The sequence below is a fragment of the Belonocnema kinseyi genome, chromosome 10, assembly GCF_010883055.1.
Source record: "Belonocnema kinseyi isolate 2016_QV_RU_SX_M_011 chromosome 10, B_treatae_v1, whole genome shotgun sequence".
NCBI lineage: Eukaryota > Metazoa > Arthropoda > Insecta > Hymenoptera > Cynipidae > Belonocnema > Belonocnema kinseyi.
The window spans coordinates 68921764-68941341 of record NC_046666.1 but is presented as its reverse complement, the minus strand read 5'-3'; the positions used below and the strand labels follow the sequence as shown (position 1 = coordinate 68941341).

Genomic DNA, 19578 nt, shown 5'->3' with positions numbered 1-19578 from the left:
AAAGTTATTTATTTTATTTAAACTTTATGAATTTCAACCTTCATTTATTTTTCAATATTAATTTAATATTATAATAATATTTTATTAATATTAAATAATAAATAAATAAAATTAATAAATATTTTCACAGGTGAATATTTGTCTTTAAATAATATTCTCAGGCCTCACAGACCGGTCCCAATATCCACTATTGTATCCTATATTCAGTTATGGTTTCTAGAGTAGCCTATTTTTCAAGATTTGGTCTCTCTGGTACCCTATTTGCAGCTCATAATGGAATTTAAGAACAATTATAATAAGGTCAAAGCTTTTCAATAGCTAGGCATTTAAAAAAAAATATAAAAAATCAGGGCATTTTTGGAAGAAGTAACTGTAAAAAATAATTAGGGCTACCACACAGTCAATTTTCTTTCAATAAATTAATTCATGAATTAATCGCTATTCAGTTCAGGTCTTTACCTTTCTTGTGAATTGTCTTGAACTCTAAATATTTCAGGGTATTTTTAAAAATCCCGAGAAATTTTAAAAAGATTTCAATAACTTGAAGGGATTTAAAAAATTTTAGGGCGCTTTTAAAACTTCTAAGGAATTTTCTAGAGTTTTTAATTAAAAAAATTTTAGGGAAATTAAAAAGATTCCAAGGAATTTTCTATTAATTTAATTAATTTGAAGGGATTTCAGTGTTTTAAATATTTCATGATGAAGAATTTTCTATAATTTCGGAAGATATAGAACGATTTTATAGGACTTATGATGATTTAAGTTGTTTTAAAAGATTTTACATTATTTTATCAGATTTTCCAGTATTTCAATGATTTTAAGGGGCTTTAAAGCTCTCAAGGTATTTTACTAGATACATTTTTCAGTATTACAGGAAATATCATCATAGAACTTCACGGGATTTAATAATATTTTAGTGCACTTCAAAGAATTTATTCACGAGAAGTGAGGTATTTCATAGGATTTTTAATATTTTGAGGGATTTGAAAATCACCCTGAATTCTCAGTAATTTATCCTAACTTCTTTTAAATTCTTTAAAATTGTCTTGAATTTTTTTGGAATTAAATTGAATTTTCTTATAAGTTTACTTGAATTCTTTTAAATTGACGCAATCCTACTGAATTGGCTGGATTATTTTGAAAATTTAAAAGTTTTTATTTAATTGTTCCTGAGGATCAATTGATACAATGATCAAAGGATTTGGAATATTTTAAAGTAGTTTTTTCAAATGCCTTGGTAGTTTCAAGAGTTTTGAAAAATTTCAAAATATTCTGAAGGATTTTAAATATTTCAGGTAATTTAATAATATTACAAAGAAATTTTTAATTTATTTCACTAATTTAATGATATTTCGAAAGATTTGAAGGTATTGTAAAAGATTCCCAAGCATTTTCAAGAGCTCTAAACATTTTTAAGGGATTTCAAAAGACATTAAGGTTTTGAAATATTTTTAGGAAATTTTAAACAGTTACTACAGATTTTTAATTTATTTCAAAAATATGAAGGGATTTCATAGACTGAAATATTTGAGAATATTTAAAAAAATTATAAGGCATTTTCAAGAGATTTAAACAATTTTCAAGTCATTCTACAGGTCTTAATAATTTTAAGGTATTTCAAAACATTTGCATGTGTTAAACAGAATTTCCTAGAATTCCGGAAGATATGGAAGGATTTTACAGGACCTTTAAGGTTTTATAAGATTTTATAATATTACCTAGAATTTCAATGATTTTACAATATTTTAATGGATTTACAAAAAGCGAGGGATTTCGTAGGGTTTCAAAGATTTTAAAATATTTTTTGCAATTTATTTGACATTTTTCCTGAATTCTTTTTAATTTATACTGCATTATTTTAAATTCTTCTGAATTCACTCAATTCTACTCAATTCAATAGATTTAAAAAAAGTTTTTGTTTAATTCATCTTGAAGACTTTAAAACTCACCTTAAATTCTTAAGAATTTCTTCAAATTCTTTTTAATTCTCTTCAATTTCTCTAATCTCATTTCAAGCTTACTCAATTCATTTTTTATATTTTTTTAAATTCACATTCGAATTATTTCATATTGTTTTGTAGTCATTAGTCATTTTCTTTGTTTGTTAGAAATGAGTAAGGTTCCAAAGATATTAAGATTTTATTAAATTCACTTGAATTCCTCAAGATTTACTCGATTCTACTTAATTACATGGATTTGTTTGAATTCAAATTTTTTCTTATTTAATTAAGAAAAAAAATACATTTAATTAAGTAGAATGGAGTAAATTTGGAAGAGTTTAAATGAATTAAAAAAATTGAATTTCATGAAATTTTTTCATTTAATCATATCATTAAATACTTTTGAATTCCCTTGAATTTTTCTAAGCTCATTTTAAAGTTATTGAATTCAATGAAGTTTTTTCATATTTTGCATATTGCTCTAAATTAATTTTTCCCATTCCTATGAATTCTTTTAAATGTAACTTGAATTATTTTTAAGTCTTATGAATTTCTCCTGAATTTTGTACCCTTTAAGTGCAAAAAAGTACCATTTGAGCGTGGCAAAAAGTACTCTTTGGTCCCTATTTTTTATCCCATAGGGACTGTGAGGCCTGTATTATTTTTTCCTACTTTTGTGTTCATTTAATTTTACGTTATGTACCGCAATTTAATAAAAATGTAAGAAATTTAATTCAGAATAAATAAAAATTTTAATTCTTTTTTAACGTACAAAATTCAAATTTAGTTAAGATTTTATTGGAGATTGCAGGTTAACCGCAGGACCGGGAAATGACTGGGAATTTTCGGAGACTAGGAAAAACCGGGAAATGTCAGTGAATTTACTTCTTGACCAGGAATTTTACGAATTTTAAGAAGAAATATTTGCCTAAGTTTGATTATAACAGTTTTGTAAATAATTCAAGTATAAAAACTAAACAAAAATTGATTTGATAAAACGATTCTAAACCTGTTCAAAATATGAGAATTTCCAGATTGTAACTGTTTGAATTCGACAGTCTTAATACGAATTGAGATTAATATAAATTAATATAATATCATTAATTTCGATAGTTTTATTTTTAAATAACTATTTTAATTATTCATCAATAAAATATTTTTAATTCAAAGTTTGAGGTCTTCCTTTATATATTTTTTATATTAAGTTCAATAAATAAATAAATTAATATATTATTTTCATTAGTTTTCTTAGCCAATAAAAATTGCACTTTTTATTATTTGCAAACAAAATTTGAGTCATTTCAAGAGATATTTCGTAGTTTTGAGAAGATTAAAAATTAATTAAAAACTTGAAATGTCTTCAAGTAATTGAAAAGAAGTGTGTTAACATTTTTGTTTAGAACTTCTAAATACATTTTAAAATTAACCGAATTTTTCTCAACACTTATGGAGAATCCTGCAAATTAAAAAAAAATCCCTTAAATCTTTCAGGTTCTGTTTTGATCATTTTGGAAATCTCTTTAAATCTTTTTAAATTTTCTGTTACAATCATTTTTCAAAACGAAAAATCATTTTTAATTTTCCTAGGAATCTTGAGAAAAAGTTTTTATTCTTTTTAAACCTTTCACATTTCTTAAAAAGTTTATACATTTTTTTGGTTGAAATCTGGATTTTGTTTTAAATTCGGCTATGGGTATTTGCACCAAAATAGCGGTACGAATAGCCCTTTTTTTCGGGTCACAAACTTCGTTTAAATGATTTGAAATAATTTCAAGTTCTAAATTTAATTTCAATATTTTTTAAACTTCTAAATACCTCTTAAAATTTTTTCTACAAATAATAAGGGTTCCTATTGTTATTTATAAATTCAAATTTTAAGGATTTTTTTTTAATTTGCATGATTTTCTAAAAGTTGTAGGAAAATCTAATTCATTTAAAAATATATTTAAAGGTTTCGAAAAAATTTCAAAAATTATTTTAAAATTGGAAAAATATAAAAACACTTCTAAGTATCTCAATATTTGGAAATAAAATTGTTAAGTTTTTGAAGGATGCTTAAACTATTAAAAATGAAAATAATTCAACTTCTAATTTAAAAACTGTTGAGTTAAAAAAATTTATTTTATATTTTTTATTTGTCTAACTTAAAATTACTTGAAAAAATATAATTTTGAAAATTTTTAAAGTTCATTGCTTGATTATTTAATTTAGAGTATTGAAAATGTTAACGTGGATTTATATTTTTGGAATTTAATCTGAATCTTTGAACTCTATAATTTATAAAAGTTCTAAATTTTGCAGTTTATCTGCATTTTATTAAAAAAATTTTATTGAAAAGTGTTAGTACCTTCCCTTTAATACGTGTAAATTAAATTTGTTGTTTAATATTTATTGTTTTAAACGGAATTATGTTTAGAATTGAGTTCTATTTTTTAAATTTCATTGGCCGTGAAGAATGTTTGCAAACCGGCAAAAAACGGTGAAATGATCGTGAATTTTTTTCTTTTATTAAAACGGCCACCTTGAAATTGAAAGAAAAAAACCAGAATACAACGATCAAGTTTCGACAACATACTCTCAAATATCTCTATTCACAAGAATTTCTTAGTACAATCTTATCGCACTTTCATTTTTTACAGGTGCAGTTATGAAAGAATTAGCAGAGAAATTACTGAACGTGACGAAATGCAAGTTTGAACCTAGTCATAGAAATAATTTAGCAAACGAATTTTGGTGTTATTCGAATTTTGAATTCGATAAGGCCTTAAAATAAATATTTTTTATAAAAAAACGTATCTATTTCAAATGCTGAAAAAGTTCCAGTTCCAAAATTTAAGAAAAAAATTAGAGTATACGGAATTCCGGAAAGGTAATGCAATTTTCTAAATTTGCAACCTTACTTTTTTTTCCTCAATAAGACATTTTGCGGATTTATAAATCGTCAAATATATTCATTGGAGGAATTGGAAATGGATTGGGATTTGAAGGACAATATTAAATTATATCACGAAATTCTTTATTTCCCAATAAATATTTAACAAACAATAATTATTACTAAAATGTAACTTTACAATATTTAAAGACAGTAACCATGACCAAAATTTTTGGCAGTAGGTCACTGTCTCTCCTTTCTTTCTTTCATTCTTTTATCCCAGACAATGCAGTATAAAAGATCAGAATAAATAGCGCACGTTTATTTCAAAAGGAAACCTCTTTGCAATCCTACTTGCAATAGCATGGAAAGTAGCTTCGGTTACAATTTCATAAGCAAATTATATACAATCGTAAGGCTAAGCTTGTGTTGTCTGGGCTTTCTTCCAATTTTTCCTCCAAGATTGTAAAACACTCATCCGACATACAATCCCTCCAAAATTAACAATTGAAATTTTTTTTAAGCTTCAAATTATATTTCTCTTCAACATTTTGACTTCACAGTGGGCTGGGTTTTAAATACAGAGCAGAGGTGTAAAGATTACATCATCACTAGAATTTAAAGTCAGCAGAACATGAATGAACGCTTATCGTATGTCGGATCCGGTCGTAGAGATAATTCTCTGATGGAAAAAAACAGATTCTCTTTGCTGCTTTGATCATAGAATTACAAATAACAGACGCAGGAGATGAATCTGCTTCTCTTTGGCTTCAGCCAATTTTCCTGACAGAGTCGGAAAATAATCAAAATCTCATCAAGATTAGAATTTTGGCCTGATTGAATAATATTTACGAGTTTCTAGATTTAAATAAATCAGTGATTTCTACTAAACACAACTGATAATGAGTAACAAACTTAATTTTAATAATAAATTCAATATATTTCGAGTGAAGTAAAAGTAAATTCACTGGGATTTTACTAAATTCAATGGAATTATTCAGGTAAAACTCAGAGTAATTTGTAAAATATTGCATTTTTTATGAGACATGGGAAATTCAATGATAAATAGGGACCCTGAAATATTATCCAATTGAGCTAAAAAATTTGTAAGAATTTTTATGTTAAACAATCTCTTGAAATTGGAGGAGGGGCACACCCTAATCACAATATCAAAAACTTGGCAGGTTCTCTGGCTCGTAGAATTACAAGTTTGATTTTAGCGCTTATCTGAACCCAATACACAAAAAGTCTCAGGTGGTTCCCAAGGATAGCAGAAAAACTCGGGTGTCTCGATTTCCATAAATTATCCGATTTTCGTAAATTATTTGACTTTTATAAATTCTTTGACTTTCGTAGTATACTAATCGCTCCACTAAATGATTGCACTACAATTTTGATTCAATCTCGTGCTTCTGTGTCACGATTCAAAGACTAGACTAAGATTTTAGTTCTCAGATACAAACTTTATCGCTTCGTAAAAAAAAAATCTTTTATATTGCACTCGTTTGCTCTTTCATATCTTTATATTAAATTTAGTACAAAGAGTCTCGTAAAGCTCTAGAAATTTGGATAGTTATTCTGTTATACCCAAGAGCCACTTTTGGATTAGATTTTGAAAAATAGAAGAGTACAAGTGGAATTAATTCAAATAATACATTTCTAATAAATTCTCAATAATAAATTTCATCTATCGTAAATCTAAATAACTTTGGAATAATAACTATTTTTCCACTCGCACTCTTCGTTTTTCGAATGTAATAGCGAAATTGAATTGTTCTCTTCATTCAGCAAAGTCCCAGAAATGAAACTTTTCTAATTCAAATAAATAAGCAAAACGACTTTGCAGAATCAGTAAAACAATTGTTTCGCTCTTCAAGATTGATGAACGTTGATATGCTGCAGTAGTGTATGGGGTAGGTCGAAAATAAAAATGTTTATCGATTTTTCCCGAAATTATTAATTGCCTTAAGAAAAATCGTAAATTAAGTTTTGTATTGCAATATCAAATTGAATTGCCTGGAAAGAGAGAAAATACGAATGCCAGCAATCTAGAAGTAAAAATAAAAATTGTTTTATTTTCGACCCACCCTGTCTGGAGTGACCAAGTGAATAGTGTGCCATTCGTTTAGCTTAATAGAGAGCTCTTCGTTAAGCGATGACGATTTTATAAGATTGCGCTGTTTACAGTAGGTACTTAAGTAGGTTTAAATGCTTCGAGATTGCTTAATCTACGCAATTTTATTTCTCGGAAACATTCACTCTCATGGATAAAAAAAAAGACTTCATTAAAAACTTCTGAACTTGGTTCCAAATTCTCGGTTATGAGTAGTAGACTTTTTTTTCTAAACAGTTCCTCACTTTTTCCTAAACAGTTCCTAATTTATTTCTAAACAGTTTAGTTTTTTTCACCTATTTGTGACTTTGGAACAAGTTCAGGATTTTTCATGGCCGTTTTTTTCCGTCCTCTTCTGGGGCGGTTCTTAAACATTGAGATTCGCCATTGTTTTACGGAAATCTGCTAGAGATTTGTAATCTGGCTCTAGATCGATATCGGCAAAGTCTTTATTCGAGCTACTATTCGCTAAATTTGGATTGTAACGACTTAGGGAGAGGGGACATGGCAAAAGTTCCGGCATTACGGAATGATGTGTGATCAGAGCTGGGAGTGACGAGAATTCCTTCTTGAAACCCTGAAATCATTTTATTTATTTTTGTATTGTTTATCGAATTGATGAGAGAGTAATTGGATTATATAATCAGATAAGAATTTTAATGAAAGAACTCTATTAAAATTAATGGAATCTACTCACTTTGATTTTGTAGCCTTTGTTCGTACGCAAAATGAGATAATGAGCTATACCGCTTGGCTGAAATTCCCGCGGAACTCTGAGGGAAAGAGCAAAACATCCGGGTTTACTTGTGCTTTCACGTACCATGAATGCTCCTTCTGGTTCTTGGTTTAACACCTCCAGTGTTATTTCCCTGTGTTATAAAGAGAAGCCATTAAATTATGAAAAAATTATATTCCATTTAAAAATACTATTTCATTTTAACTATAATATTTTTTTCCCCTCGAAATTATAAAAGATATCCAAAATTTGGTATAATCTGTTAATATATACATTTACTTTTTGACAAGCGGAAAATAAAACCTTAAAATTTAAGTTTGGCTTCGGGATCTTGTGAAAATCGAATGCCACATTCAAATATAACCAATCATTAATACTGACCTAGGGATTCCGGCTTGAAACCAGGGTGCTTTTCGTAATTCACTTTCTTCGCTACGATTATTAAGACTATCAGTTCTTTCCGGAAGTGGAGGAGGAGTTGTAGTCACTCTGTGTAAAATTCCATCTGTAGGCCCTGAACTACTCGTTGGACTTAATAATTGTGACTTATTTTTTTTTAATCGTAGCTCCGCTTCTGACCCCGAACCTGGAGAATTGTGTTCTACTCTGGAATAAGAAAAAATTGAAATTTTCACCTTTTGGAATTTGAAAATATGTAATGAATTATTTGAGTTCTTAAAATTAAACTTATGAAAAATAATTAATAATTTCGATTTGAAAGGGTTACATTTTTTTTAATTCAACGACTTTGAATTGAAAAAATAACTAATTAAACATTTTTAGATTAGGTAACATTTTGAGAAAGGACAATATTACCAATGGAATAACAAAAAAATGAACTTCTATCATTTCTAAACAAAAGTAGTTAAATTTGAAACTGAAATTTAAAAAATGTAATCTAAAGCTAAACTTGAATTATATATATTTTTAAACCTTAAATATAAAATGCCATTTTAAGTGCGAAACATTAAAAATGAAAAAATGTCTGCTGCGAAACGTTGAAAATTAAACGAATCCGTACTTAATTTAAAACTGAAATCATTATTGGTCACCAAAAATTGTGATATTAATACTTCTTTTTACTAAAATCCTTAATTATTTCAAATATTTTAAGTTAATTTAAATCGTTTAGAAATTAAAGTTTTTCAATGTGTCAATCAAACTTTTAGGAATTAAACTATTTCAATTTCAATTACAGAATTAAAACTTATGAAAGAGAAAAATTAAAAATGTAACGTTCAAGACGAAAATTCAGAACGCTTAAAATGTAACTATTTAAAGTTAAAGACAATATGTAATTATATAGTTTAATTTTGATCTATTTTCAATTTCAATATACCAATTTTTAATTTGTTGAATTTAAATCGTTTAATTTTTAAAACTCCATTTAGAGTTATTTTTCATTCTTGGAATTTTCGAATCAAATCTTTTTTAATTTCAAATAATTCATTCTTTAAATATTCAACTAACAATCGCACAATTGTAAGTTACTACATTGAAAATTTGTAATACCTAGTTCTAAAATCTTCTAATTTTTAAGGCTTGAATTTGAGACATTATTCTTCAGCTTTCATTTTTTTAAATTTATTTTGAAAACTGATCATCCAAAATTGTTTAATTTCAAATACTTTTAACTGAAAATTGTCAACTATCAAGTCTTTTAATTTTATATTCTAAGATTTCAAAGAATTTAAAAAACTTGAAAACTTTGTACAGTTTAAAATCGAAACCAAACAATTTAGAATATTTGAAACTGAAATTATTAGATTTAAAACTGACTAAAAATTAAAAAGAACAAATAGGAATATTGAAGTCTAAAATTAGTTAGTAAAATTAATAATAAAACTGACTGTCACAGGCTTCAGTATGAAAAATTTGAATTTTGAAAGATTTAAATGTGAAATTATCCTAACATTTTTAATATTTGAATTGGAAACTCCCAACATTGTGAAACTTTTGTTTAAAAGTCTTACCACTTAAATATTTTAAAATTGCGTATTTAATATTTTAATATTAAACTTAAATTATAGACATTTTTGTTATGATAAACATATTATTAATAAGTATTGAAGCTCTACTCCTGACCCCTCCAGCTAAAATAAAAGATTAATTCATTTTAAAAATCTTAAGGAGCATGAGTCAAGAATTTTTTTAAATTTTCGTATCTGATGATGCTGTGGATGTTGTACAATTAGTTTTTTGTTATTGTTGTAAACGTAGACTCGTAGAAATTAGACATAGCACAAAGAAAAGAATTGGAGTAGATAATTTAAGATCTTGATGACATTTTTAAAGCCACTATGGTTGGCTATGTCGAGTTACCAGTAATGGAAGACACAAGGGTCAGGCACAAGATTTATAAGAGTAGTTCAATCACCCATGGATCATGAAGATAAATTGTGTTTCTTGCAAAGTTCCGATGAAGCATCGATCCAGGCGTATTGAGGCCGTCAATAAAAACTTCATCTTCACTGAGACAGGACAACCTCTAACTTGTTATTGAAGATGATTACAAATATTAAGAGTTAATTAAAAGCTGAGTAATTGATAATTAATTTAAACTTTTCTGGGCTTAATATTTAGAAATAAAAAAGTTTATTTTTATTGAAAACGTTTTATTTTCAATTGAAAAACGACGTTTGGTATTTTTAATCAAAATTAATCATTCAAAATTAAAAAGTTGGAAGGAAAAAAAAGAGTTCGAGATGTTAATTTTTCATTCCAATTTCTTCACCTACCAATCTGAATATATTTTGAATTCAATATTATTAATCTACGCAGGGTGTCTACCAACTAGGAAAGAAATCCAGGAAATAGCTGGAATTAGAATATCACTTGGAAAAAACGAGAATACAAATTCGAGCCGGCAATCACATGTAATGTTTGGAAAAATTTGAATTTTCAAAGGATTAAAAAGAACAATGTTTTTGTTTAAGCTTACCGAAAAAATGTAAAATTATTGTTTATTTTGAAAAATTAATTTTAAGAGAATATTTCAGTAAATTGCAAAATATTTCCAAAATTGTTAAAAAAGAATCCGAAAGAATCGGAATCGCTTAAAAGATATTTAGGAGGTTTAGATTTTTTGAAAAGATTGAAAAATAATAATTTTTTAAACAAATATTTCAACAAATTTAAAACTAAATGCAATTTTATGAAAATTTTGAAAAAATTTGAAGTTTTTTAAAGAATTTTGAAAGTTTTAATGAAAAAAAAAAACTTTCATAAGTTTAGTGCGAAAATTATAAATGATTTTCTATTTAAAAACATTATTTTTAAAGAAAATTTAAAACAAAATCAAAAGATTTCTAAAAAGGTCGATAAAATCTTTGTTCTTCTTTTTGGGTGAAAAATTCTTGGTTGGAAATTCGTCTTTTTTGGATGAATTCAAATCTTTTCTATTTAAAATAAAAATCCTTTTTAGTTGAAATATCGGCTATTACATTCTTTGTTGAGAATAACATATTAATCTCTTTGGTTTCAGATTAAATTGCTTGGTTGAAAGTTGAGCTAGTTTCTTAAACTCATTTTTTTTGGACGAAGATTCATCATTTTAGTTGAAAATGTAACTATTTCATTAAAACTTCGTGTTTTTGGTAGAAAATTCATCTGTTTGAATTAAATTTGACTTATTTGTCGAAGATTCATATTTTTCGGGTTAAAAAATTAAAATATTTTGCAAAAAATTCTTCCTTTTTAGTAAAAAGTAAAATTATTTAAAATTTTAAGATTAAATAAAAATAAAACAAAATGTGGATTTTAAAACAAAATGTAAAAGCGTTTTCATTCGTAAAGTTTTATATGATTCTTTACTTTAAAAGATTAAATCTAAGATAAAATTGAAGAAGATCTCAAATCTTTTCAAATGATTTCCTAAAACTTCTAAAAACATTATAAACGATTTGAAAGCAAAATTTTTTCAATTTGTAATAACTTGTAAGGATTTCAAATTTTTTTAGCACAAAATATAGATTTTTGAAGATTTCGAACAAATATTAAGCTCTAGTTTTTAATTTCTTTGGTATTGGCGATTCATCATTGATTAATGTTTGAAGAGCTTTTACAAAAAAAAAACCATTATAAACCTTATTTATTTCAATACTAAGTGAATTTTACATTAACATTGTTTAAAACACATGTAATTAAAATTAATCTGCCGTAGTAAAGGATGAAAAATAGTCTTTTGTAATTAGTCTTCAATAATTAATTATTAATTAATCGCTAATACCAAAGTTAATAAATGTTAAATCTACGAATTATTTTATTTTAATTTTCGACTTCAATATGACATATGAAACTCAATACTGTTATTGAAGATAATTCCAATATTAAACATGAATTAAAAACGAACCAATTAACTAGAAGTTAAAACAATTAATAATATCAATAATTATTAATTATTCAAATACAAATTCCTCAGGAAACACTAATCTTGAAAATTTTTTCATGTTGAAACATATTTTAACTGACCTATTTTGTTGGAATTTCGAACTTTTTAAATTCCTTAGGTTGTACAATATTTAAAAAATAAAGTTGGAAGGTGTTAAATACCTTTCATTTTCAGTGCAGAAATTCTTCTCGGTAATGGAGGCATTTATCGAGTTGTCGATACTTTCGGAGGGTGCTAATTTATTATAAGGTGGTTTGGAGCCTTCAGAGTCAATGATCGCCTCATTAACGTAGCCCCCTGAATGGGATTTATTCCTACTATTGTCATTGACTAAAGGGCAGCTATCTTCCACTCCGGTGAATCCGATGAAATCTCTTCCACCAGTGAGACCCATCGCCAGCCTTTTTATTAACGGCGGCTTGTCCGTTAATCGTTTACAGGAGTTGAGCTCCGTAGGCGAGTTGCTCTCATTACTACTGGGACTACTTTGTTGCGAAGTACTCTTTGGCTCATTTTCATTTGTGAACGGTTCCAAGATGTTCGGGTAGTTGTGTGTTCGAAGATCCGGTATCGAATTTGGCTAAAACATTCCATTTTTTATTATTATTTTATTCTTACATATGTACTTCATCAGAAGAAAGATATGGGATTTAGGCCAAAGGTCAGAAGTTTGAGGTCAAACGTTGAGAGTGATAGGTCAGGTGAAAAATCCAAAGGTGAAGGATCATATTACGTAGGTCTAGTTTCAGTTGTCAAGAGTCGATGGTCTGAGGTCAAAGATGAGGGGTTAAAAGCCAGGGGTCAAAATTAAATTCAAAGTTTAAGAGTCAGTGGATCTAAGTTCAAAGGGTTGTATAGTAAAGTTCGGAGGTTAAATATCAGGGGTGATATGCAAAGGTCAGGAGTCAAAAATCAAATGTCAGGGGTGATATGCCAAGTAAAAACTTTGGAGGTGAAGGATCATATGTAGGTCAAATCCAGATGTCAAGAGTCGAAGGTGTGAGGTGAGGGGTTACAAGCAATGGGTCAAATGAGGGATTAAAGGTTGTAACATGATGGCGGAAAGTCAGAGAAAACCTGGAAATGAGGAAATTCAGAGAATTTGAAAAAAAAATTGGCAAAAGTCAGGGAATTTCTGTAGGAAGCACTTTAAGTAATTACTAAGATCAACCACTATTAAATTCAGGTCTATGCCTACTTTTGCGTTTTTTGTCAATTCTTTTCAAATATTTTCGGATAATTTGAAAGATTCTAAGACAGTTTTAATAGATTTCAAAGAATTTTACAGATTTCAGGGAATATCAGATCTCATATAATTTTACGGGATTTTATAATATTTGAATGGATTTCAAAGAATTTATTCATAAGAAGAGAGGATTTTCGTAAGGTCTCAAAGATTGGAAGAGATTTTAAAATATTTTCTGCAATTCATGCTAAATTCTTATTAATTTATCCTGAATTCTTTTAAACTTTTTTGAATTCTTTCGAACTCTCTTGGCTTTTTTAAATCGACATGAATTCTTATTTTCCTTAAATTTCTGTAATTAAATTCAGTCAAAATTGACTAAGATCAATGGAATTTTGTTGTATTTTCTCCAATTCATTAAAATTCTTTTGAATTTAATTTGAATTGTTTTATAGTATGTTTTGAATCGAATTTTTTAACTAGAATTAGGCTCCATAATATTTATTTTTGTTCTGCAATTAATTAAAAAAATTGTTTAAAAAATTAAAATTAGACTTTTTATGTTTCGTCTCGGACTAATTCACTGGACAATTCGGCAAGGCAACGTTAATCAGTCCTGCCTTAGACATTACATTTTATAATTTAATAGACCTAAAATTCCATTAGAACAAAAATAAATAGTATCGATGCTAATGTCAATTCAAAAATCTTCATAGTAGTTAAGCTATAGCAGTACCGAGAATAATAAATTAAAATATATAAATTTAAATCTAACATTATTTTATTTCACTTATAAATGATTCTATAATAAAAACGTTACTAGATTATAATGTTTGTCTTTAAATATTATTAATCAGGGAAAACTAAAAATTATTTAGGGAAAATTCAGGGAATTTTGAACATGAAGTTGTGCGACTAGCCTGGTCTAAGGTCAAACGTCCGCGCTTGTATATCAAAGGTCAGAGGTCAAATATCGGGGTGATAGACTAAGTGATGACTCTAAAAAGTAAAAAACATAGTTCAAATGTCAGATCTCTGGCGTCAAAAAGCTGAGGTCAAATGTGAGGGGTTGCAAGTCAGGGGTAAAATTTAAATTCAAAGTTTAGGAGTCAAGGGTTCTAAGGCCAAAGGTAAGTGTTTATATAAGAAAGGTGAACGGTCAAATGTCATGGTTGATAGCCTCAGTAAGATCATAGATCAAATGTCTGAACTCTGGCGTCGAAGGTCTGAGGTCAAAGGTGAAGAGTTACCAGTCAAAGGCCAAAGTCAAATTCAAAAGTCAAGATTTAAGGGTTTTAAGGTCAACGTTCAGTATATATTTTTCCAAGGTCAGATGTCAAGTATCTGATGAAATTCCTTTATTCATATAATTTCACAAAGTTTTGAAACCAGTAGAAATTGAATGTTTACACATTTTTATTTGAAGAATTTTTGGGTAATATAATGGAAGCATTTGAAAATTAGGACCTTTTTCTTATTCCAGTTTCTTAAAGTTAAAGAGTTTAGCAAATATATAGTTTTTTGGGCCAAGAGCGATATGAAGACACTGAAAGGTACTAGAAGTGACTCAAAGTATCTGTTATAACTGGATTTCAGCAAAAGGTGTGTAGAGACTGGAAACACGAGCATTCTGGGGATCAGTGTGTTATACGAAGCGACGTTAAAGTCCCCTTGTGTCAAGAGTGAGCTTCAAGCTTCAAGGGTATTCCGAATGAGAGTTTGTTTGCCATCAGAGCTTTTGAATCTAGGTAAAGTCAGTTGACATTGTATTTAACCTTTAACTAAACCGATCCACACACTCGTAGTCGGCTTTAATTCAATTTCAATGATCAAATTACGAGAAAAGCCAACAGTCGAGAGATTTCACTTGTTGCTTTGATATTTGTGGAAAATGATGTCTAAAGCTAAAATTTACATTTTCTATCGCAGGTTGCAATTATTCCAATTTTAAAAATTTCTTTAAAACACTTTTTGTTGTTGTTTATTTGTAACTAGCAAAAACAGCTTATTATACGTTTCTTGTTTTGCTGGCATAATTATCAAATTAAAATATATACTTAAATTTAAAGTACATACTATAAAATATAAATAATAATCATAAATCAAAATAAATATTAAAATAGATATATTCATACGATTTTAATTTATTTTAATTGTAGTTTATCATTATTAATTTTAACTTCAATTTTAATCGGGATTCAGTAATCAACTTCCATTTAAATATAAGATTTCATCACAAAAGGAATTAGAAGAAAAGAAAAAAAATTAATGAATAAATATTAGATTTTATCTTGCAATAAAATGTTGTTAAAAGGCATTCTGGAAATTTAAGTATTACTTTTCATCTTTCATTTTCAACCTTGATCCATTTTGGAGACGTTTCCAATTGAAAATTCCCAACTTATTCAGTTTTTAATATTTATAGTGCAAACAGGTTGAAAATCATAAAATTGTGAACATCTTTTTGAAATAGGTCTACCTTGAAGATTTTTAATTGAAGACCATTTAATTTTTAATATCTATAATTAAAAATAATATTTCAAAATATATATTTTTTAATTATTAAAGATATACAAACAATTTTGAAAAGTTACAATTGAATAAAAATTTTCAAAATTAAGAACTCAATATAAAAATATATAAATTTTGATGATTTTGAAGATCAACATTCAAGTTTTCAATACTAAATCTTCCATATTAAAGAAATATTGAATGTAAATTATAAAAATTATAAAATTTTTAGTTGTGAAACTTGAAACTCGCACAATTTTTAAACGTAAATGTACAAAATTAAAAACTCTTCAATTTTAAAGATTAAAAATTTTAAGTGTTACACTTTAGAATATTTACAACGGAAAATTCTTTAATTTTAACCATTTGCTGTTTAAAAGTCTTCAATTTTAAAGATGTACAACACAAATTCTTAAACGGTAATGATGTTGTTGATTTTAAAGATAAAAAGTCAAGTTTTCAATTTTTAATTTACCAGATTGAAGAAATTTCGAATATAAAGCATTTAAATTACAAAATATTTAATTGCAAAATTAAAAATTCTAAATTGTTCATATTAAAATCTCTTTAATTTTACAGACTTTTAATTCAATTTTCTACAATTCAATTGCAACGATTTTAAACTGAAAATTTTTAAATGTTGCATATTTGTGATTGAAAACTCTTTGTTATTTAATGTGTGTAATAGGAAATGATGCAATTTAGAATTCTTTTTTGAAATAGTTCAATTTTTAAGATTTAAAATAGAAATTTATTGCATTTTATACATTTTCAATTGGAAATTCTTCATTTGCGACTAGTAAAAATGAGAGCCTTGATTTTTTTTCGAAATACTTATAATTGTTCACATATGCAACTTATATTTCCTTATATGAATAGAGAAGTTTGCAGAACTTCAAGTTACTTGAGTACAAATTTACTATTTTCATGAAGTATATGCAACTGAAATAAGCTTTTTTTTAAGAATTTTGTAAGTTGTGAAATTGTATATACTAATAAACTGTCAATCTGGGTGTTAGAAAAGAAAATCAAGAGACAAAAGCACACTATAAGTGAGCGGAAAGATACGGGAACTTCAATGTGGACTAAGTGAATGAATGTATTTGAATATTAAGAGATTAAATTTTTAAATAAGAGTTTTGTTTTAATTGTTGAGAATCACATTGGATTCTTTTTGAGCAATAGGAAGAACTATATCTTGAGCAATGCAATTTTAAATTGTGTTCAAGGACAGGTTAAATTTTTCTTCTAGCAATGTCATCAAGAATGTCTGCAGAATTAAGTCATGTATTATGAAATCCAGGATGAAGACGGTTGAGATGAATGTTTGAATAAAGCATTCCTTGATCAGTTCAAGCAATATCCGAAGACGAGGGTACCGCAGAATGTCAAGCGTCAAGTTCCCTGACAGCAATGATAGGCAGTCGTCGTAAAATTGAATTCGAACTCTCTCTTGAAATTAGTTAAATTGTTTCCAAAACTACAATTAGAGGAATGAAATAATAACCAGAAACAGAACAAAACTGAACGATAAATGGAATAAATAGCAGATAGTGAAGATAAATTATTTAAATTCATCTGATAAAATTATATGTTAACGTGTGTTGTACTTAAAATGGGTACTCGTTAAAGATTAGATCATTTTAATTAAATTTCAATTTGCTTATAATTTATACTGAAAGAGTTTCATTAACAGAATACTCTCGAAACTTTAATTAATGTATTTTATCAGAATGAACGAAGTTTTGAAATAATTGTTTTCTGTATGTGAGAAGTTCTCGGCTTCTTTATTTTGCCATTATGATTTCAATTTTTCAAAAACGTCTGTGACTGTCAGCTAAATTCACATATCAGGGAATGCCAATGATGCCTAGGGGCACGTCGAGAATTCCATAGATATTCCTCATACACCCCTTCGTATAACCGAGGAATGTCTATCTGTGGACCGGGCAGAGCTGCTAATTGAAATGTATTCCATTTTCTTTCCACCCACTCATTCATCAAATATTTTTCACACAAGATTTAAAATAAGTTCTTCTATTTAATAACGTGTGAACTTTAAATATTTTAACAACTCATATAAGTTTAAATTAAATTCTTAAACTTTTCAGATACATTTCCATTTACTCTCAGTTTCATTTTATGCTTTAGAACTATTTATTGTATTCCTCTTGATGATGATTCTATCCCTATATGAATTAATTTAAATGATTAATTTCCTAAATAGTGTTAAATGATACATAAATAGTTTGATTTTGCTTTCCTAGAGATAGAGATGTTAGTAGAATGGCATCTAATTATAGTGGCGTCGTTGGGTAGGATTTGGGATATGTTTAGTCTTGACCGTGTTAATGTACAGTCAGTTAGCCCTGGCTTATCGAGAGTGTGCGACATACCTTTACGCTGACGAGTCTCAGCGTAGGTGAACCGCCGCTGTCGACTTGAACGTTCATATCCGCTGCGGGTGAACCGCTTTCAATTCGGGATGTGGGCGTCAACGGTGTTTGACTCTTCAGCCTCGAAATTGACAATGGAATTCTACAACCGCCTCCCACTCCCCCGCCGATGTTACCATTGCTCATGCTACCATCGCCCGATTGCTGATTATTCTGAAAAAAAAACACATTTTTCAAATCAGACATCAATATCATTAAGATTGGTCACATAATGACATCCCACTCTCCTTTGCCTCCCACAGACTCCCTTTCCAGCTTATTCCTTCCCTCTACTTATTTCCCCTCTCTTTCCCTTCTTCTCTTCCTCATTGCCCCTGCACTCAAACTTGTCTCTCCTTTCTCGTACTCTCTTTTCCCTTCCCCTTAACAATAAACTCCTTTCCTCTCTGACTTTTCAGCCCCCTTCCCTTTTCATTTCCCACGCTAAAACGAAACTCCCTATTCAGCCCCTCATTATAATTTCCCCTTACTACCTCTCCCTCGTCTTTGACTTCCCCTCTGTTTGAAACCACCCACACATTATCACTCCCTTCTTTATAACATGCTCGAAAATCCCCTTCTACTCTCTCAGAATACTTCGGGCGACTTCACTCTTACCGCCTTCATTATAAAACTTATTTCTCCTTCGCCCCTCTTCTGCCGACTATAATCGCCACTTTGTAATTTCCTATCGCACTCTCACTCCATATTCCTTCCCTAACCCTCTTTTAACAACTACTCAAAAATCATAATTTACTTCTTCATAACACACACGAAAGCCCCATGCTCCTCTTTCAGAACATTGCACTTGACTCCACCTCACTGCACTCTCTATAAACCTTATCCTTCCCCCGACGCTTCGTTTTCCCCTCACTTTAATCTTCCATCTGGAATTTACTTTCCCACTCTCTTCCCTCTCTACTCTCTCCAATTACTCATAGCATTATCTACCTCCTCAACCATAACCTTCTCTCATATCTGCCTCCTTAACTGCTTACTTTCTCATCGCTCAATCTGGAACGTACCCCTCCTCTCCCTTATCTCCCTCTTCGGTTCCTTACTCTCTCTTTGCACCCATTTAAACTCATGTACCCCTTCTTAATAACACGTGTTATCCCTCCCCCCCCTCAATACTCTCTCTCAACACTAAGACCGAACTCTCTTCCCTGCCTTCACTATCAAACATATCCCTCCGTCGCATCCCCTTTTCCCCTTTACTACAATCTCTCTCTACAATTTACTCTCTTACTCCCCTTCGTCTCAACAATCCTTAATTACTATAAACCTTATCTACCTCCTCGAACATAACGTTCTCTGCTCTCTACGGCCTCAATCGCTTACCTTTCTCATCTCTCCCCCTAAAACGTACCTTTTTCTCCTTCTTCAGCTCCTCAT

At 28.6% G+C, this 19578-nt stretch overlaps 2 protein-coding genes across 8 annotated transcripts in view; one reads left to right on the top strand and one right to left on the bottom strand.

The window, feature by feature from the left end:
• LOC117181465 (EEF1A lysine methyltransferase 1) overlaps positions 1 to 4731 on the top strand; it is an 8109-nt gene extending 3378 nt beyond the window's left edge. Inside the window, exon 4 of one of the 2 annotated variants that reach the window (XM_033374139.1) lies at positions 4580 to 4731. In XM_033374139.1, coding sequence (XP_033230030.1) covers positions 4580 to 4713 — 134 coding nt within the window. In that variant the 3' untranslated portion in view covers positions 4714 to 4731. Of the gene's footprint in view, positions 1 to 2751; positions 2805 to 4579 lie in introns of those variants that run through there. The other variant, XM_033374140.1, reaches the window with a different exon arrangement.
• Positions 4732 to 4939: 208 nt separating this feature from the next.
• The window catches only part of LOC117181464 (tensin-3-like), a 42648-nt gene continuing 28009 nt past the window's right edge, over positions 4940 to 19578 (bottom strand). For all 6 annotated transcript variants that reach the window (XM_033374134.1, XM_033374133.1, XM_033374132.1 and 3 more), the window contains 5 exons: positions 18145 to 18357; positions 12213 to 12631; positions 8043 to 8267; positions 7623 to 7794; positions 4940 to 7502 (listed from right to left, as the gene is read on the bottom strand). In XM_033374134.1, coding sequence (XP_033230025.1) covers positions 7293 to 7502; positions 7623 to 7794; positions 8043 to 8267; positions 12213 to 12631; positions 18145 to 18357 — 1239 coding nt within the window. In that variant the 3' untranslated portion in view covers positions 4940 to 7292. The remainder of the gene's footprint in view (positions 7503 to 7622; positions 7795 to 8042; positions 8268 to 12212; positions 12632 to 18144; positions 18358 to 19578) is intronic.